Source organism: Thunnus maccoyii, chromosome 6 (assembly GCF_910596095.1).
Source record: "Thunnus maccoyii chromosome 6, fThuMac1.1, whole genome shotgun sequence".
NCBI lineage: Eukaryota > Metazoa > Chordata > Actinopteri > Scombriformes > Scombridae > Thunnus > Thunnus maccoyii.
The window spans coordinates 30528408-30549660 of record NC_056538.1 but is presented as its reverse complement, the minus strand read 5'-3'; the positions used below and the strand labels follow the sequence as shown (position 1 = coordinate 30549660).

Genomic DNA, 21253 nt, shown 5'->3' with positions numbered 1-21253 from the left:
ATACTCAAGTAAAGTACAAGTACCTTGAAATTGTACTTAAGTACAGTACTTGAATAATTGTACTTAGCTACTTTCCACCACTGACAGCTGCCATTCAACAGCATTTAAAAGATTATATTTCAGTATGAAACAGCCGTTAAGTGTTTACGGTCAGTAAAAACAATTTAAATCTAACTGCTGCTGTTTAAATTGTCAGTTTTCTGCTTGGAGGATCGATAAAGTCATCGAACATGTGTCACTTAAAAGAAAACTACAAGTCCCAGCGGTGTTCTGACCAGGAGTTCACCGGAAGTGACACATTCTGGTATAAAAGCATTTCCGCGTCCTCTGAGGGTCCTTTCCTGTCTGCGGCCTATCGAAGATGGCGGTGCAAATCTCCAAGAAGAGGAAGGTTAGCGCTGTTTTATCTGCGTTGTTACTCACACAGAGCGTGTTTCTGGATAAATGGGCCGCTGTCGGTGTGGATAAAACCGTTTAATGTCCGCTCCGGTGTTTGTGGAGGTCGTACTCCGCCGATATGAGGAGGATTGATATAGATGCTACCGGCGGTGCAACATGGCTGAACCAGCCGACATGAGCCGCTAAATATTAGAAAGCGGGTGTTTGTGAGAAAACCTATTAATTCAGACTTAATACGGTGTGAAATATAAGTTGTAACTCCTCGTTTCACGTAAACGTTGTTGGTGTTTGGTCTAATAAGCGTTAGGAGATCTAAAGTCGAGTTACAGTCAACTGACGTCGTGTTTGCTAGTGCCGGAGAATCATTTCACTTTTAACAGGTTTACAGTTTATTCAAGTCTGCCTTAAAACTACAGTCAGGTGTCTCTATGAACACTGAAAGAGGTTTTCCTAGCTGTAATCATTCCTCCTGTTCACCCTGACCCTTCAAATGTGCTTTCAGTGGAAGTGAAGGGGGCCAAAAGCCAGTGTCCACACAGTCATTGAGTCAAATGAGTCAAATCTAGTAGATATCGTTCAACGTTATAGTCTTTTTAGTGCCAAAGTCCCTCTTTTTGTTACTATACTTGATGCTAAAAAGACTGTAAATGTGGCAGATGTGCACTTGATATGACTAACTCAGACTGCTGAAGCCTCATATAAGCTTCACATCAACTTTTAAACGCATTTTTGCAGTAAACCAGGACTGTAGATTTCCTCCATCACTTATGTTGTAAGTGCATTATGAAGGGATCTTCTTATGGTCAGTATGAACAAGAGGAATGATTACAGCAAGAAAAACATGTTTCAATGTTAACTTTGGCTCCTGGTGGTTGTTTTAACTTTAATATATTATGAACCTGTCCTTTACCAACTGCCTGTAACACTTAAAAAAAAAACGTGCTGTTGTATGATCGTCTGCTTCAATTCATCAAATCCTGGTTTCTGCAAGTATATGTAAAACCTGCTTCTGCTTGTGGACATGATCCTAATTGATGTCCACACAGTCATTTTGTGCAAAAATGCATTTGAAAGTTGATGTGAAGCTTATGAGTCTTCAGCAGTCCGAGTTAGTGGATATCTGACACATTTATAGTCTTTTTAGCATCAAATTCCCTCTTTGTGTTTCCCCGTTGAGCTGTGGTGGAAGTATAGAACTTTAAAAGAAAATCTGCAATTAAAATGTAAAATATTGTAAAAAATCTTAGTGAAAAGAGCTGTTGACTTGTACAAGATATTTTGCCCGGGAATGTATAAAAGTTCACAGTTTAAAGTACAGGTTATGTGCAAATGTGAAATCACAAATAATTGCATTAATGTAACACACTGTTGTTCACTGTGATGGGTTCACAGCTGTGCAGACGTTGAGGTTTCTACGTTTCTATAACGTGTGGTGTCCATGTTCGGGACAGAGTCCATGTCAGTCAGGTCGGGGCTGAATGTGCTGAAGCAAAACTCAGGAGAGACTCAGCAGTAACATTTCTCCGTTGCGTTCAGTGTCGTCAGGTTAAATTAACCTCCTTCACTTCTCCATCGGTTGGAGAAACAGACGAGACTTTTCTCGGTCTTGAGAAGCTGCAGCGTTTATTAACTGACACTCTGTAGTCTGTGCTGTACGTTTACTGTACGTTTACTGCCACATTGACAACTGACTGCGAAGCTTTTCCTCCGCTCCACTCATGTTCACCGTCACTTTTCTGCAGCCTTGTTATCACTACCTGTAGAGTATCTCTAGAGTTTCTTTCTACAGCCTGCGTCAATCTGAATTAAATTGTTTTTAATATAGTATTGATGTAATATTATGAATTAAGCTACTCAGACTCATTCATTAGTTTCTTTTACCTTTATTATTTGTTCATTCAATGTCATCACAGGTTTGGGTTTCCCATGTTGTTCAATCATACTGAAGTCGACTCTGTTGTCTCTCTAGTTCGTCTCAGACGGTATCTTCAAGGCCGAGCTGAACGAGTTTCTGACTCGTGAGCTTGCCGAGGATGGCTACTCCGGTGTGGAGGTGCGTGTGACTCCAACCAGGACCGAGATCATCATCCTGGCCACAAGGTGAGTTTTACTTATCAATAAATGTGTATGTACCAAATAATTCCAGGTTTATATCCTGACAGAAGTCAAATAGATTAGAAACATTTAAAATATATTTTAGGGGCATTTTTATGCTTCCTTTTGTTTTAATACCAGAGTGACATCTGACAGCAGAGACATGATGGGAAATTAGTGGAAAGAGTATGAATGACATTAAGATGCCAGGGACGTTCTCCAGTGTCTTAACCTTAAAGCTGCAGAGTTATCCAGTAAGGTTGTGTTGGCTAATCATACATGGAGCCCAAAGTCCTGATAGATTACTTGAAATGTGAAGAGTATTTTTGAACCTTTCACCATGTGATGGTAAAATGAAATGGGCACCACAGTATGTTGTGTTGGCATCTGTTAAACCTTCAAACTCATGAATCTGTGACTCAAACTGGACTTCCTGTATTGTTTTTCATCTTTTGAATGAAACACTCCTCATCTATAAGAGAGATTTTAATCTTCTAGTTTCTATCCAGGCAGTAATGTATCAAGATCATAGCTTAGCTGTGTAATATTCAGTACTGCCACAGGACAAAACTTAAAGAGTGTGATGTTGAACTTTCCAGTGGACGCTGTGGACAGATAAATGTTTTTTTGCACATGATCACAGTGTAACAGTAGATGTTAATCTGTCTTCAGGACCCAGAATGTTCTGGGAGAGAAGGGCCGTAGGATCAGAGAGCTGACCGCTGTGGTCCAGAAGAGGTTCGGCTTCCCTGAGGGCAGCGTCGAGGTAAGGAGACCAGAATTTGTGCTCACTACAAAAGGGAAAATAAGATAATAGTGAGTTTTTTTAAAGCATTTCATTGTGCTTAGTTGCAGAAAAACAAACTCCTGGTGTTAATACTGGTGATTCATTTTACTTTTGACTAATAAATCAAAGTAAAATGGTTAAACACAACAATGAAGGCAACAAACTAGTAAATCTTGTAGTATTTAAATACTGAAGATTCGCATCAGGGTGTAATAAAGTTATTTAAATATTGCCCAGACCAAAGTTGACAGCTGCACAGCAACACCTATAACATTTGACAGTATTGATCGTCCTCCCTTCGGTGATGATACGATGACGAGACAGAACAGGACTCAATCTGGTTCTGGCGGTTACTGGTTCAGAGTCACGTTCTGTGGTTCTGCTCCAGTTCCTCAGATCAGCGAGTCCTTTCCACGTGAAGACACAGAGGCATTTGTCTGAGAAGGGTCGAAACAGTCAGGAGTGAACTTTACTTCCACAAACAGGACACAAGATTAAACATCCCTGACAGCAGTTGTGACATTTTATGTTTTGAAAGCAAATTCATGTATCTGCATTAAATTCAGTGTAAAGAAAACATTTCAGTACTCTTGACTCACTCCTCTCTAACTTGTGGTTTTATATTAGCAGAGTGTTTGAATCGTCTCTCCTCTCTTTCAGCTGTACGCTGAGAAAGTTGCCACTCGTGGTCTGTGCGCCATCGCTCAGGCTGAGTCTCTGCGTTACAAGCTGCTGGGAGGTCTGGCTGTGCGTAGGTAAGCACTGGTTTGATTTATTGTCACCTACAGTAACAAATATTATCAATTCAACATGCGAGCTACTCACTGCAGCTGTTCTTTATCTAAAGATGATGTGTAGCATTTTGACACTAATAAACAGGACTACAACTAACAATTATTTGTCATTATCAATGAATCTGACAATTATTTCCTTGATTAATTATTTAGTCTGTGAAATGTCAGATAATAGTGAAAAATTCCTGGAAGCGGCAGGAAGGACTGACTGGTCAGTTTGAGCTGCTGGTGTTTTATTCTCATCATATAAATGGGATGTATTTAACTTGAATTGACACCTGATAAAACAAAAAGAATAAAGTCAGTCATGCAAATAACAGCATCAAGTGTGACGTGTTTCTGCTTAAAGTAAACTCAATGATAGACAGGAGATGAAATATGTTGTGCACAAGTATTTCTGCACAAGTGATACTCTTCAGGGTGACGTGTTGGTTCGGTGGTTTTTTGTCCCTTCGGTGATGATACGATGACGAGTCGGAACAGGACTCAGTCTGGTTCTGGTGGTCGCTGGTTCAGGATCACGTTCTGTGGTTCTGCTCCAGTTCCTCAGATCAGCGAGTCTTTTTCGGTTGAAGACAATCGAGGCATTTGTCTGAGAAGGGTTGAAGCTGTACACAGTCGACTTTTTTAAAATAGTGAAAGGTTATCTAGAGAATTTACCCGTCAGTAAAACGACCAAAACAAGGTGTTTCTGTTTGCTATTAAATGAATTGTAAAAGTATAATTAATGCTCAGTTCTACCCAAACTAAAGCTTTAAATTAATACCAGCTTTCACAAAATGTACTTGAATTTTATAAACTGACAGAACTAAACTTATTAACAGTCGATCTCCAGCAACTCCTGCATCAAGTATAAACCAGTTTTAATTGTTGTATATTAAGACTACTGTCACCCTCTTGTCTTTCAGGGCTTGCTATGGTGTTCTGAGGTTCATCATGGAGAGCGGCGCTAAGGGCTGTGAGGTCGTTGTGTCCGGTAAGCTGAGGGGTCAGAGGGCCAAGTCCATGAAGTTTGTGGATGGCCTGATGATCCACAGCGGAGACCCCGTCAACTACTACGTCGACACAGCAGTCCGCCACGTCCTGCTAAGGCAGGGTGAGTACAGCAGCTGATTACTGTGTTTGGTGTTTTGAAGGTTTGCTGCTCGGTCTTTTGACACCTGTGACGGCCTGATTATTGGTACTGAAACCAAACCAAATGATACTTTGCAGTCCACAAGTATTTGGAGGAGGACTTGTCTCTCAGTTCAATTTCAGTCAGATAAATACCTTTTTTTAGCCTTCAATAAATGAGCAACACTGTTTCCTTTGCACATGATAGGCTTAATTGTGAATATTTGCTGGTCATAAAACTGAGTTTTGTTCTCATTTTTCTTTGGCAAACACAAAAAGACTACAACATCACACTTATATTTTTTAGGCCTACATGTGCAACAGTTGAGTAAGAATAATAAGACCTGCAATGGCTTCATCATTATGCATATTTTAAAACATAAATATCATCCCATACAGCACATCCACTTTAATGATTAGTGTAAACAGAGACAACAGAAAGTGAAAGTCTGCTCACTAATCCCTGTGAACTGTTTGACATCAGTCTGATACCAGCAGGTAGAAACACACTGAATGAAGTAGAATCAACACACCGTTTGGTCGACTTCCACAGCTTCACATCTGATTATAATCACATTAACAAACAGATCTCAGATCAGTGTGTGCAGTCTTGTTTTCCCAGTCTGTTCCCCTCATAGATGTGATCTCTAGATTCACTACAAGACAGTCAGAGTCTGCTTAAATCTGCTAACCATCCTGAGTCAGACTAAAACTTCACATCAGTTTACTGGACTGTCATGACTCAAGCTGGCTAATACAGCAGCTATCAGCTACGTTACTTCACTTAAAATAAGCTGTTTGTGCATATTTTAATAACTATTTCCACACATCATGTAACCCTAACTGAGCTACTTAGAACAAGTAACAACTGCAGACACAACAATTAGCACAGATGTCCAGTTTAGTCAGAAAGTTGTTTCTTCTTCTTGTTAGTAAATTGTGAAAAAAAAATGCCATTCACAATTTTTATAGAGCCCTCTATGATGCCATGAATATGCTTCTCCCCCAAATGACAAGAAAACAAGCAAATCCTCACAGTTAAGAAGCTGGAACCAGAGAATTTTTTGACATTTTTACTTAAAAAATAACTGAAACAATTAATCAATTATCAAAATAGTGGCTGATTAATTTTCTTTGAATAGACTAGTTGATTAATTAGCTAAACATCGCAGCGCTACTTCATAGCTTTGAGTTCAGCTGGAGCTAAAATGTCTTTGTGATCCTCAGGTGTGCTGGGCATCAAGGTGAAGATCATGCTGCCCTGGGACCCCAGCGGTAAGATCGGCCCCAAGAAGCCCCTGCCCGACCACGTCAGCATCGTGGAGCCCAAGGAGGAGACCCTGCCCACCACACCCATGTCTGAGCAGAAGGGGGCCAAGCCAGAGGTGCCCGTCATGCCCCAGGGAGCACCAGTACCCACCGCATAAGAGGGTAAGAGACCGCAGGGTCCCGTCACCGCGACAACCTGAACTCATTATTTCTTTTAATGGATGTAAACACTGTAGTAATCGCTCTCATGTGATAACAGACACCACAAAATGTTGAATATATTATAATAATAACAAATTGAGCCAATCAGCTGCTTCCATACAGTTTAATAACCGTTTTAATTGAAGCTCTCACTGTTTTTGTCATGGTGGTAGTGATTTAATCAGAAACTGGCCTCCGTTGTAACGAGCGTGAGGGTGACGTGTCGGTTCAGTGGCTCAGTTTATGTTCCTTCGGTGATGATACGATGACGAGTCGGAACAGGACTCAGTCTGGTTCTGGTGGTCGCTGGTTCAGGGTCACGTTCTGTGGTTCTGCTCCAGTTCCTCAGATCAGCGAGTCTTTTTCGGTTGAAGACATCGAGGCATTTGTCTGAGAAGGGTTGAAGCTGTAGACAAACACTGTTAAATATTAAATAATAACACACCAACAAACTGACCAGAGCAGGTGATTCGTTTGCAATGGGAACTAAATATTGAAGCTAAATTCTGCCCAAAGTTTTTCATACAATGAACAGGGTTGCAATTATTTTCCCAATTAGTCGTTTAGTCCGTAAAACGTCAGAAAATGGTGAAAAATATCGATCACTGAATGCTCTTTGGTTTGGTGTTATTGTTCTAACAGTGTCTGTTAATTGATGCACAAATGTTTAAGCTGTTTTTTAATTGATTATTTTCTCTTTTTTACAGGTTTTCATCGTTTCACCAGATGGAAGCAAGACCCTGTGTTTTTTGTGTACAAAAACAATAAAATCTGGAAAATACACTTTATCATGTCGTTGTCACTTTGTTCACAATGTCTTGAAAACCTGGAAAAGTGAGAGAATTACAAGATTAGTTTGGAAATCACTAAAATGTTTAATTGAATTCAATACAAAACGTATCTTTGAATACATGATAAATAAACAAAATGCAGCAGAAAAAAGCTCAAATGTGACTGTGGAAGTGATGCAGTTCATTCAGACACGTCATCCTTCAGGTTTTATCACAAGTCGTGCAGAGTTCGTTCATAAAAATGATCCAGTAAGTTGTTAAATGTAGTGAGTGTAACTATACGTGTCTCCTTTTGTGGTTTTTTTTTTGTTTTTTTTTAAGTGAAATTCTGCCTGCAGCAGTTCAGTTAGCTTTTTGTGTGCAGAACATGTTTGTGTTATTTGCTGCATCCATTGACAGTTGAGTTCTTTATTCTAATAACTTTAGGAGTTTTGTGATCTGACTCACATTATTTAAGCTTATGTCACATGAAGGTGCAGCAGTGAGGACTTAAAGGACAAGTTCACAGTTTTTCCAGTCTGTCTTAAACCAGCAGTCAGGTGTCCATATGAACAGTGAAAGAGGTTTTCCTTGCTGTAATTATTCCTCCTGCTCATACTAGATATTAAAAGATCTTCTAATGTGCCTTCAATGTAAGTGATGGGACCCCAAATCCACAATGTGTCCACACAGTCATTTAAAAGTTGATGTGAAGCTAATATGAAGCTACAGCAGTCTGAGTTAGTCATATCAAGTAAATATCTTTCAACATTAGTCTTTTTAGTGCCAAAGTCCCTCTTTTTGTTACTATACTTCCACCGCAGCTCAACAAGGAAATGCTGTCTGAGGAAACACAAAGAGGGATTTTTTTAATGCTAAATGTTGAAAGATATCTACTTGATTTGACTCATTTGGACGCTGAAGCTTCATATTAGCTTCAGATAAACATGTTAAATACATTTTTGCCCAGAAGGAGGACTGTGGATTTTGTCCCCCATCACATTATGAAGGGATCTTCTAATGGTCAGTATGAACAGGAGGAATGATTACAGCAAGAAAAACATGTTAAATGTTCATTTGGGCTCCTGACTGTTGTGTTATTCTTCTACATAATTTGCTTTGAAGGAGCTTTTTAAGAGAGCTCAAAGCTGTAAAGAGGTCTCACTCTGCTCTATTTCCTGGTACCACAAATGCAATATACACAGAAGACTACAAATTGCTTTCAGGGATTAAAATACCAATCAAAATCAATCAAAAATATGGTTTGAATTATTTTATGATGAAGAAATGCAGTGATGTGTAACTATATATAAATACTGTACATACATACAATATCATAATACTACAACAGTAACAGGGAATGGTCAAAATTCAGAGAATTCAAATAAAAATCTCTATCTAATCACTCAGGTATGAGAGACATAAAATATTTATTACTAAGAGTGACTCATCTTGTCAACACCCGTACACCACGTCCGGGTTAGGCCACGCCCCCCGAGCGGCTACCTGCCGAGCAGCTGAGTTCACACCTGGACAGACACCGAAGACACGATGAGTCTACCGGACTACAAATCATCTGAAAAACAGTCTTCAACCGCCATTCCGGTAAGACAAACACACTTTTAACGTGATAATTAAGATGTTTAGTGAAGCTGCGCGAGTTAAACTGAACTTCCCACCTGCGCAGTGACTCAACAGGTGGATGGAGGCGCGCGCAGGCATGAGCCCATTATTCACTGCAGCTATTTCCAACTTCTTTTTTCAGTTTTGCAAAGTTTAAGGTCTGAGAGAGTTTGTTGCTCGTTTACAGCTGTTTTTACCGCCGCTTTGTTCCACGAAACTCAAATCCAACGCCGAGGAATCTGCAGAGTTGAGAGACAGAAGAAAAAATGTCTCGGTTGGAGGAATATTAACCCTTTAACTGTAACATTTTCATATAAAAGGGGGGGATGTACACGGATTAAACAACTAAATCTGGTTTTTAATAGCACAAAACGTTGTTTATGATCCTGGTTTGAGGGATAAATGAGACAAAAGAATCAAATGATCCAAGATAACTCCAGTTGGACTGTTTGTACACACCAGAGAGGTTGTTTAAGTGCTTTTAAGTTGCTGTGTGAGTATTTATCAGCCTGTTATGATCACATGAACAAAGCTTATCCAAAAACTACAACATTAATGATGGTAAAGATGTACGTTGTCTTTGTTTATAGACTATTTCTCGTTACAAAATCCCCTAATGTGACTTTACAGATTAGTTTATTATTCATTATGTATTTCCCGCTTTTTCAAAAAGTGTATTAAGTTTTCAACAACACGTGAAAAGATGCAAAACTCTGCACATATCTGTAATGACTCTAACATGACTGATCAAGTCCTGCCGTCACTGCTGGTCTGTACCTGTTTCAGGAATAACTTGCATCAGTGATTCTCTAAAAGACAGTTGGTGAAGGCATGTGGTCTTATCAACCTGAGCGAGCTGACGCCCTTCCTGTAGCCACTAAACACACACGGTGTACAGTATGTGTTTGAGTACCTGACGTGCCGGTTCATTTTTCTGTCATTGAGTGCAAGAACGGATTGCTTTTCCAGCCAATCAATCCATAATATCACATGTAGCACATCACAAGTTCCCAGAGCCCAAAGCTTCATCTTCTGATTCCTCACTAAGTCTGATCAGCATCAAAATTCAACCCAAATATCTATTTTTTAGTCTGTTGATTTTCTTGAATAATTGTTAATTAATTAGTTTTTTGGTCCATCTTGTTTTGGGAAATAGTTCATAAAGTGTTGCAACAAATATGAGGATAAAGTTAAACGTTGATTTAAATTCTTTATCTTTCCCTCCAGCGCACTCCTGTTGTGCAGTTAAATGTCGGAGGTCACGTCTTCAGCACCTCTCTGAGCACGCTGAGGAAACACCCGGACTCCAAGCTGGCCGAGCTGTTCGGCGGGAAGCCCAAACTATGCACCGACGCTGAGGGATGCTACTTCATCGACAGGGACGGTTCGCACTTTGGAGCCGTTCTGGAGTTCCTGAGATCAGACCGGCTGCCCGCTGAGAACATCCCGGAGGTTTGAGTCCTGTGATTGACACAGGATCAGTGTAAAGCTGTTTAAAGAAATCATGGAGTCCTTTATTGATATATAAAGATAAATGTGTGTTTTTTAGAGGGGCTCGTTGAAACAGAACTTCAGAATCATGTTTTGTGTTTTTTTTCCTGCAGGTTCACAAGGAAGCGATCCACTACAACATCAAACCACTGATCAAACGTTTAGAGGAAACTCCTCAGCTGTTCGGGGAGCTCGTGGGAAGGCAGCAGTTCCTCTCCAGAGTCCCGCACTACAAAGAAAACATCGAGGTCAGATACACTCAGCGATGCAGTGACGAAAATTTCCAGAACACTATGAATTGTTCATTGTTAAAAGATCAGGCTGGTCATCTTCTTTATTTTTCTAACTGCAAACAAATCTCATGTTTGGAGCCAAACCAACGATGAACTGATCTACTAACAAGTCTTGTGTGTGTGTGTCCGTATCCTCTGTGCTGCAGACATCCGTTGTCGTCCAAAAACTATTAAAAACACTCAAAATACCAATTAAATGTGTCGGGAACAAAGACAAAATGAAAGCACAACATAACCCTCTAATATTATTAATCTGTCCACACAAGCGATGTTTTTTCTGTTTAATGACACTGAAATTGCCATTTAATGAAAACTTTTCATATAATATATCAGTATAATATAATTGGAAAATAGTTTGCTCACTTCAGGTTTAATCTTCTTAAAGATTAAAGATTATCTGTTGATTAGAGCTACAACTAACAATTATTTCATCATCAATTAATCCATCGACTGTTTTCTCGATTAATCGATTAGTTTATTAGTTAGTTGGTCTTAGTTTTCTCAGTCCAAGATACCATAATATTCAGAGTATATTCAGAGCAATATATGACATAAAAAGAAGAAAAAAGTCACAAATTTTGCCAGAAAAAATCACCTAAATCAATTACGAAAATAATTACCTATTACATTTCTGTTGATCAACTAATCAATTCATTGTTTCAGCTCCAGACACAGTTTTTCTAAGGCTGCATGTGTTTGAAAATGATGGAGAAAAAAAAGTCAAAAACTGTTTCTCATAAGCTAAAATTCAACCGAAAATGTCTCGTTTTGTCCCAACCAACAGTCCACAACTCAAAGATATTCAGTTTACTGTCATAAAGGAATAAACACACCAAAAATATCAACATTTAAGAAGCTGGAACCAGAGAATTTTAACATTTATTCTTTAAAAATGATGAGTAATCGATTATCAAAACAGTTGGCGATTAATTTTCCGTCGTGTGATTAATCAACGATCGTTTCACTTTTCTTCCAGGTGCTGATTCGTATCGCCAGAGCAGAGGCCATCGCCGCCCGGCACTCCACCATCATGATCTGCGTACTGCGGACGGAGGAGGATCTGGGTTTCTACGACAACGCCATCAACAGCCTGGAGGCGGATAAGGAATCGGTGGTGACGTTCGGACCCTGGAAAGCCGTCCCGTCCGTCAAAGACCTGCTGGATTGTATCAGGATGGACATTGAGAGTCAGGGCTACAGCGTGAGTGTCGAGCCTCACGTCATGGAGAAGAGCTTCATGTCCAGGAGCTACAATTACTTCTACAAACTCATATTCACCTGGTGGTGAGGAGAGTCATGCTGTTGTGTTTTTATTCAGAGCAGAAGTGGAAACTTTTTCTTAAAAACTGTGTTTTTGATCAATGAGATTTGTCAAAAGACCAAGTTTCTGCAGTTTATTCCAAAACATTTTGTAAAGTAATACCTCTATGTTTGAACACTAGCCATGTTGGACACAAGGGGTCAGTAAACATAATGAATTTCAGTTTCACTCTCTGAAGTATTCATATGTGCTCCTTGCTTTCTTAAAACAAACACTTGTAGCTTATAATTATTTTTAGGTGCTCATAGATACGTATATTGTTTCATATCTTGTGTAGTGTCAGTGGAAACACATCTTACTGCTGCTAAACTGTAATAAAAAAAAAACAATTAACCAGTTACAAACATTTTCTTTTCACTCAAGTTTAGAAGAAGGTTGTTTAACCAGGTACATTTTTGTTTTTTTACTGTTTATCATTCTGCTGATGTTTCCCTTGTTTGGTCAATAAAAGGTCAAAAATAAGCAAAAAAATGCTGGTTACAATTTCCCAAAGTCATGTCTTCAGATGTCTTGTTTTGTCTGAGCAGCAGTCTAAAACCTAAAGATATTCATTTTACTATCATGAATGACAAAGAAAAGCAGTTTTTCCTTTAAAAAAAAAAAAAAGACTAAAAAGATGATTCAGTTATCAAAATAGTTGCTGATTAATATTCTCTTGATCCATTAATCGACTAATTGTTGTAGCTCTAGTGCGCTTGACCGGCTACAGGCGTATGGACATATTAACATGAACACCTGGACAGTGTTGTGCAATACAAATGAATTATACTGCAATAAATAGTACATTTGTGAATGATACTCTGTTCAGTTTTTGTTGATTTCTTTAAGGCCATTGTTTGTTTCTGTGTTCAGTTTCGGGGTATCACACAGGTGCTCATAGTTCTGCGTAATATTTGATGCCAGGGGAAATTGTGCCTGGTGATTGAGAAAAATACTGCGTCATACACGCGATGGCGGGCACCACGACCCAAATTAAAAGAAACAAAAAGGTCATACAACACAAAAGCTGAAAAAGCATCTCTGCAGAAAGCAGTTCACCGCAGAGCAGAGCAGTGTATCGAAGCAACCGCCGTACCTTTATGTCGGACCACTTCCTGTGTGATCCAAGTGTGAAAAAAAACAACAAACATAAGTGATTATAACGTGGTGGGTACAAAGACTAAGACCACAGATTTAGAGGACTCCTCCCTGCTCTGGTCTGATAGAAAATGCTTATTTTATGGTCTTCAAGTGATAAAATTGGACAATAGGAAAAAAAAGTGAAGTATTCAATGTTTGTGTGAGACTGAATGCAGCAATATCAGCATTTAAAGCCTTTAAATGGGACACTGAAACTGTCCTCAGGAAACCAGACCAGGTTAAACTGTTCAGGGTTAGCCGCCAAGTGACTCATCAACAAGTGATGGAAAACCTGAGAGCCTTTAAATAAAGGTTGAATCCAAACAAAACATTTATGAATGATTAGATAAACAGATTTTAAATATGCACAAAGACAGTTTCGTTGTAGGTGGACAACTTGATTCTGATTAACATCCATTTTCTAGTTGTTGTTTTTGTTTCATTGTGATCCATAAGAAAACATATAAAACACATTCACATCGCTTACACATAAACAAAACATGTTTAATACACATAGAAGAAAACATTCAATGCATAATTTTATAACGATAATTAACTCAAGAAACAGTTTCTCTAAATACCAGAGGGGAAAATAGGCCTAAGATTATTACACTTACCCTTTTTAACTCTAAAGACTTTCACAATAATAATAATAATAAGTAAAAGAACAATTTTGTTGTGTATCAGTATAACCTCTACTGTCACTTAATTGAAATATTGATGCTTCACTTTCTGAGGGTCTATTTAAGGGCTCAGTAGGTTTAGATTACAGCCCACAATGTACAGCCTTATTATTCCCAATTTGTACTAACATACATACATGTAGGTACAACTTAAAAAAACGAATTTGTACTGTAGGTACTTTTTAAAATAATAGGTACCTATTGTAATATTATGGGGTACGTATGGGAAGAACTAGAAGTATTTTTAACCACCACGTATTTATTATATTATTACAAGGCACAGTATGACCATTACTGAGCAATAAAGCTTTATAAACCTTAGTGCAGTAAGTTTTAACGTTTTTTTCTACAGTAAATACAGTTGAACTGAAAACCAGGAGTGTCCATCTCTTGTTCAGGCAGCTGTGCAAGATGCTCGAATATATGTCTGTCATAAACTTCCAGTTGTTTTGCTCAGTAGGTCAGAAGTATCCCGTAACATTAGAATAAGTACCTGTTATATAAAAAATACCTTTAGTATAAATTCTTTGTAACTTCCCAGGTGGTTGCATCCTTATTTTCTAACTTCACATCTTGTTTTCTTGAACCTACATGTACAATTGGGTCCAAAAGTCTGAGACCACGTTGAAAATCTCAATATTTTCACATTAAACCTGAAAATAATCTGAAAGTTTGAGGATTCAGAAACATTTAAAAGCACAAGAAGTTATGATAAAAGGAAGAAGAAATATTTAAGATTCTGCACTATTTCTAGGTCAGCAAATTTAAGTAAATCTGTGTCATTAATCAACTTAACTCCTTTGTACAAAAGGTCAAATTTCCTTGAATCATGTCTCTTCCATTGAAGCGTTCGGTCAAGGAACTCAACCTGCAGCCGGTGTTCACCTGTTATAAATATGGCTGTGCCTCATGTTTCCGGCAGATCATTGTTCACTAAGTAGCATTGTGATTGTGGGAAACATGATGTCAGAACTAAGTGAAAGTGTCTGAAGTCAAATTGTTATTCTAAGCAAAGAGGGGCTTTCTCATCATCAAATCATAGCTAGACTAAAGGTTTCTAAGGGGGAAGTGCATGGAGCTCTAAAACACTTTGCAGAAACTGGATCAGTTGTATCCAAAACACGATCAGACCAAACATGACCACACCATCAGAAGATCAATACATCAAGCTTAGTTCCCTGAGAGATAGAAGGGCAACTTCATCACAGATACAGAATTTGCTAAATAAAGAACGCAAGACTCCAATCGGCAATAGTACTGTGAAACTAAAGCTGTCTTGTAGTGAGTCTCAGAGGATGAGTAGCAGTTTCTAAACCACTTCTCAGGAAGGGAAACGAGGCCAAACGCTCGGGGTGGGCTAAGAAATAGCAACATTTCACAGTGGATGACTCGAAAAAAGTCATTTTTACTGATGAATCTAAGTTTGAGATTTATTTTAACAGAAGGGTGTATGTAAGGAGACGATCAGGAGAGAGAATAATACTGCAGTGTATCAAACCAACAGTCAAACATGTGTCATAGAAATTAACTGAAAACACCAAACACACATATGAAAACAATATGAAAAATAAAAGAACAGAACACACAAAGATTTGCATCAGTTCGTCTCACCGAACAAAGAGCAAACCTAATCTTTTATAGTTGCAGAAGGAACAAAGAAATGATCTGTGATTGGTCAATATATCAGCTTATATGATTACAGCCAATGACACACAGCCACAAGATATACATTTACATGCACGTGTATGTTACACAAGAGTCACATCTCCCAAAGACTCAGGAAACAAAGAGCCCCAAGCCAGATATGGTCCTTGTCCCCTTAGCATGTCTATAACCATAACCCTAACCCTTAACCCCTTACCCCTAACCCCTAACCCTAACCCTAACCCTAATCCCTAACCCTAACCCTAACCTTAACCCCTAACCCCTTACCCTAACCCTAACTCCTAACTCCTAACCCCTAACCCTAACCCTGACCCCTAACCCCTAACCCCTAATCCCAACCCCAACCCTAACCCCAACCCTAACCCTAACCCCTAACCCCTAATCCCAACCCCAACCCTAACCCCAACCCTAACCTTAACCCCTAACCCTAACCCCTAATCCCTAACCCTAACCCCTAACCCCTAATCCCAACCCCAACCCTAACCCCAACCCTAACCCTAACCCCTAACCCCTAATCCCAACCCCAACCCTAACCCCAACCCTAACCTTAACCCCTAACCCTAAAACCCAGATATTACCTTTTTGGGCATGAAATAGAATGAAACAACATGTCTGTCCAAAAGCACACAGAGAGTTATAGAGAAAATGTAATGATCTCACTTCACATTTGTATATTAAAATGATAAACCAATCCTTTTCATCCTTTCATTACTTTTACACATAGTGGTGTGAATATTCAAGTCTGAGGGTGATTTGCCTACTCTGGAGTTGACACCTGCACCGAATTGACGACATCTATGCTGCACACTCTGGTTTGCATCTTTGTGGAGAAGGATTCATACTGCAGCAGGATAATGACCCCAAACACACCTCAAAGATTTGCAAGAACTACTTGAAGACCGAAAAGAACTAAGGAGTCCTGACTGTCATGGACTTTCCTCCGCAGTCACCTGATCTCAAACCCCAGTGAAGATTTACGGGGGCACTTGGAGACTGAGACACCCGAGCAGTCTGTAACATCTCAAGAAGTTCTTTGGATAACGTGGGTCATCTGGTTTTGCACAAACTTGTGGAGTCCATGTCAGCTCGAGTGCATGCTGTCGTTAAAGCAAAAGGGGGACATATCAAATACTAAGACATATTTGAACAATGATTTAGACCGAAGTGTGTTTGCTTCCTTTGTTCAAAGAAATTGCAGGCGTGGACATGAGGCCTACAGTATTTTCACCACAGTGTGTCACAATCACTTCCTCTCAAAACCCCCAGAAGGAGAAAAATTGCGCTCTGTTGCATTTCACACCTTGGATTATGTTATGAGAAAAGTGACACTGATGACGGTGTGGATGTTTATTACCTCAGCAGCTGGCTGCGTGTTGTCATGTATTTAATCTCATTAAATAATTAAATCTCATTCATATACAGACTAACATTGATGGAGGCTTTTATCCCCTATAATTATGCAGCGACCAAACACAACATTGAAGTGATAAATTCCAGCGACAAAAAAACTTTTGTAATAATTAACAAGATGTCTGCAGTTCATTTTAATAAAGAGCTACGTTTGTCCTGGAAATGCAGTTAAGAAGACCTTTTGTCTGAGTCTGTTTATCTGTTACTGTTGAGTCCTTCAACTCCCATTTTCTATCTGTAGGATGAAATTACCTCAATCTGCTTTCACATCCACCCGTTTTAAGAGTTTTCTACAAAGTACTTCCAGTATCTTGAAAAAAGAAAGAGAAGTGAAAGAGAAGTGTTGGAAATGTGTCAGATATTCTCACAACAACACCAGGTGCAATTTGGCAGACTCAGACTCACACAAAATGTAGAGATGGAGATTTTTTTCAACAGCCTAAGAGACATTTTGCATCATGATGTGAAAAAAAAAAAAAGTTGTAGATAAACACATGAGTGAGAGGTGTAGTTGACATCCTGTGTGAGATTTTCTTAAATTCAGGGTAACAGGTTGAGATATACTTGGGTTCAGCTTATAAAACCAGTAAAATAATATATAATTATGTATAGTACTATGAGTATTACGCACATTGTACCAGAATATTTTGCACGTTCAACATAAGCCCAACAACTAAAGCATTGCACTTGCTAATGTAATATAGTGTAAAACAAAGTAGAAGAAATACATTATTATTCACCTGTACTGAATGAACGGATAGTGACAATGGTTTGATTACATAATCTTAGATCAAGGTCTACTTACTAGCTCTTTCCAGTGCTTTCATCTCATGTTGATCTTCACCTGCCTTCATCTTCATGAGATGTAGTTGAAAGCTCTGAGCTAAGAGAGAGTTAAGATTATTTCCAGGGACAAGAACGAACCCTCATGCACAAAAAAAGTGAAAATGATGCATTTAATTTATGTAATATTTTGCATTAATCAAACACCAGATCAAATGTTTCTGCATCCTCTAATTTGGTTTGCACGCTGTATATTGTATTCTAACAGTAAGTGCATGATATTTAGTCATGTGTAATTACAAACTCCTGAATATTTAACAAATTGTCTTCAATGTTTTTGACCCTGATGACGATAAAGACGCAGACTGATGTGTGTCCTGTTTTATTCAGTGTAACACAGGAAATGAGGACAGTCGTCTAGAAAGAGCAGCAGAGAGAGAAGTAGAGCTGCTGTGGAGGTGAAAGCACAAACATGACAGATATGAAAAACCCGGTGAGAGCTCTGCTGGTCGTCGGTCTGCTATTGACAGGTATGGTTTCTTTTGCTCTGGTCAGGATTTTGATTTGTTCCTGTATAAATATGTTTATAAGGGGATGAATCTCTATTTTAATGTTTAACTTTTATATTATCAGTATTTTTGTGATGTTAAGATGTTAAATAAAAACTTAAATGACAAAAAAAAGTCCTCCATGTCTGAGCTTTTGACAGTTTTACTCAAAATTATGTGAATTTGAGCAAAAAATAAGTTGATTTATTGGGGTTTTTTTGCACTTTTGCTGACTGCCTCTGAGAGAGACTGTTGTGTTTCCAGGTGTGAGGTGCAAAAAAGATGCACTGTTTGTGTACAGCAGGCTTGGAGGTGACGCCCTCCTGCCTTGTACCAACCTGGTTTCCCCGGACTGCTCCTTTATCTCCTGGACCTTCTACAAGGGCGGACAGGTGCAATACACCACAGAGGTCAGCCGAGGGCAGGTGAGCGAAGACTCAGACAAAGCCAACCGCATGTCCGTCACATCCAACTGCTCTCTCAGCTTCCGTGACCTGAAGGTCAACGACGCCGGCTCCTACGTCTGCCTGCAGCGTGACAAATCCGTCATTAACGTTTACCTGTCTCTCGTCACCATCACCACGTTTTCCTCCATCGCTGACCTGCAGCCTGGAGGAAACCTCACCCTGAACTGCATCCTGTTCACTTACTATGATGCTGGGAGCTGCAAGTCATACTCCAGCAACGTGTTCAACCTCAGCTGGGTGTCTGAGGATGGATCTCAGCTGACCAAAGACAGCAGGTTGCCAGTTTTCCATAATTTTCTATGAATAATTATTGCTATATTAGAACAGAATTGTGGGAACTTTTTATTAAGGTGCTAATAGTTTTGACAACATCAACTGTTCCAAGTGGGTATAGATAATAAGATTTATGGAACAAAATGTAAAAGTAACAATGTTGCTATCAAAAATTTAGAAAAACAAGACAGAGGTAAAAAAATAATAATAAATAAATAAATAATAATACACTCAGACATTTGTAAAATAAGTTACTCAAACATTTGCCGCCATTGGCCTGACTCAGTTTAGACATGCAATAAAACAGCAAAAACAAGGGAACAATAAGATTATTGATTATTGAAACATTGGTGGTTACAATTTTGAGTCAGAAGAGGGAAATATATGTATAAATGTTATTTATAAATGTTATTTTAAACTTTATTCCAAATGTCTTAAACTATAGTTATTATTAAAAGCAGGTTTGGGGTTCAGTTCAGTTGTATTTGCTCTGGATTATGGATTTATATCTCAGCAAAACAGAACCAAGTGAAAAAAGGAGAAGGTGATAATGTAATTAATAATACAGATTAATACCTCTAATTGCTGTATAATTGTGGAAAGTAAATGATTTAGATTGTGAAAATGCTACACAGTGATGTGTCCAGGGAGAAAGTCTCAGATGAATCTCTTCTGTACAGTTGAGCTATAATACGTTCTACAGTAGTAAGAGACCAAAGTGGAAGTAAACTACATGAAGATAAGTATTAGAGAGTCAAACCCATTTCTACCAAGAAGAGAAAAGGAATAAATGAAAAGGAATCATTAAACATATATTTAATTTGGATTTAAATGCTCAAAATTGTTGCTAATCATGAGTGTTTCTATTTTTGTCATTCCTAACATCTACTTGGCAGAAGGTCACTTATACATACATACATGCATTGCATTGGGTAAAACATTTTTCCGTATCACAAAACTGAATTTAATTGCATTGTATCAGTTTTCTTAACATTAAATGATTATTAGCTATTAGCTTATTGTCAACAAATCCCTAGAAAAGACCAAAACCAGCTATGTGTCAGTCCTTCTTCAATTGTTTTTGTGTCTTTGGCTTTAAAAAAAGAGTAAATAATTAGGATTTTCATTAGGTTTTGTGATATAGAACATAACCAGACCTAACTACTTTACCTACTGATGCCTGTATGATGTTTCTCTGCCCACCCCTCCTCCACCCAGGTTGACTGGCTACTCTCGCTGCAACATCACTCTGGTCACCAAACTCCAGAAGGAAGACAACAACAGGAAGTGGAGGTGTCAGGTGAGCACCACAGAAAGCAGCAGGGCAGCGTTTGTGGACTTCACATCCTCCTTTTTATTCCAGATTCCTCCAACTGCCCAGATTCAGAGTCCTGAGTCTGGGCATGCGGAGTGTTCGGTCCATCTGCCCGTCAGCCGCATCGTGCTGTGTGTGGCTCTGCCGGTCATGGTGCTCATAGTTGGATTCTTCACATGGAGAGGAGACCGCAAGAGAGCCAAAACATCTGCAGCTGGTATTGAGCTCCAGGAATTCAGCTGACCGCAGTTCTATATGTTGTTGTTTTGCCTTTAAGCAGGATTTTGCTGCTTTTTCTGCTCTGCAGCAGCAGTTTCAGACCCATTATAGATGTGTTTTGTGTTATATTTTATTTTCATTCACAAAAACATACATTCTCAAATGGGAAAACCTAAATAAATGCCAAAAGAAACAAACTCCGGTATGTTTTTTTTATTTTTGTGGCTGCAACATTTTGGTCACAGGTCATTTGGTCATTTATCAGGCAAGAAAAAGGCCCAAGATATTTAATAAAGAGATATAACAGAGTGTAAACCTCATTCACGTACTGTATTCTTATTAGGAATTTAATATAAAAAAATCAGAACAGTAAGGAGTGATTCTTCTCCTGTACAGTAAAGGATGGTTGGTTGGTCAATAGAAGACATTTGAAGACGTCAGCTTGGACTCTGGGAAACCTTTTTATGCCATTATATAGACTGAATGAATAATAATAACAACAATGTCAAAGTTAAACTATACAAAATAAACAACGTGTTTTGACTGATTATTTTTACAAAAATGTATATTCCATGGCCTCATTTTCAGGCCTATTGTTGACATTTTACAGATGTGT

At 38.7% G+C, this 21253-nt stretch overlaps 3 protein-coding genes and 3 non-coding genes across 6 annotated transcripts; all 6 read left to right on the top strand.

The window, feature by feature from the left end:
* The first annotated feature begins 283 nt into the window (after positions 1-283).
* Positions 284-7440, top strand: rps3 (ribosomal protein S3). Its single transcript, XM_042415152.1, has 7 exons — positions 284-391; positions 2369-2499; positions 3166-3259; positions 3941-4035; positions 4983-5170; positions 6415-6618; positions 7365-7440. Exons 1-6 carry the CDS (start codon positions 362-364, stop codon positions 6612-6614), a joined length of 738 nt encoding a protein of 245 aa, XP_042271086.1. The 5' UTR covers positions 284-361; the 3' UTR covers positions 6615-6618; positions 7365-7440.
* LOC121899591 lies at positions 3577-3726 on the top strand. Its single transcript, XR_006096774.1, has one exon. It is a non-coding gene; the product is annotated as a small nucleolar RNA SNORD15 (small nucleolar RNA).
* Positions 4525-4675, top strand: LOC121899593. The gene has a single exon (XR_006096776.1). It is a non-coding gene; the product is annotated as a small nucleolar RNA SNORD15 (small nucleolar RNA).
* LOC121899590 lies at positions 6907-7056 on the top strand. Its single transcript, XR_006096773.1, has one exon. It is a non-coding gene; the product is annotated as a small nucleolar RNA SNORD15 (small nucleolar RNA).
* Positions 7441-8876: 1436 nt separating the features above from the next.
* On the top strand, positions 8877-12726 carry kctd14 (potassium channel tetramerization domain containing 14). The gene is made up of 4 exons (XM_042414338.1): positions 8877-9032; positions 10278-10502; positions 10655-10789; positions 11811-12726. Exons 1-4 carry the CDS (start codon positions 8979-8981, stop codon positions 12120-12122), a joined length of 726 nt encoding a protein of 241 aa, XP_042270272.1. The 5' UTR covers positions 8877-8978; the 3' UTR covers positions 12123-12726.
* Positions 12727-17828: 5102 nt separating this feature from the next.
* Positions 17829-20740, top strand: LOC121899091. The gene is made up of 3 exons (XM_042414671.1): positions 17829-18345; positions 18628-19105; positions 20322-20740. Exons 1-3 carry the CDS (start codon positions 18288-18290, stop codon positions 20659-20661), a joined length of 876 nt encoding a protein of 291 aa, XP_042270605.1. The 5' UTR covers positions 17829-18287; the 3' UTR covers positions 20662-20740.
* Positions 20741-21253: the final 513 nt, after the last annotated feature.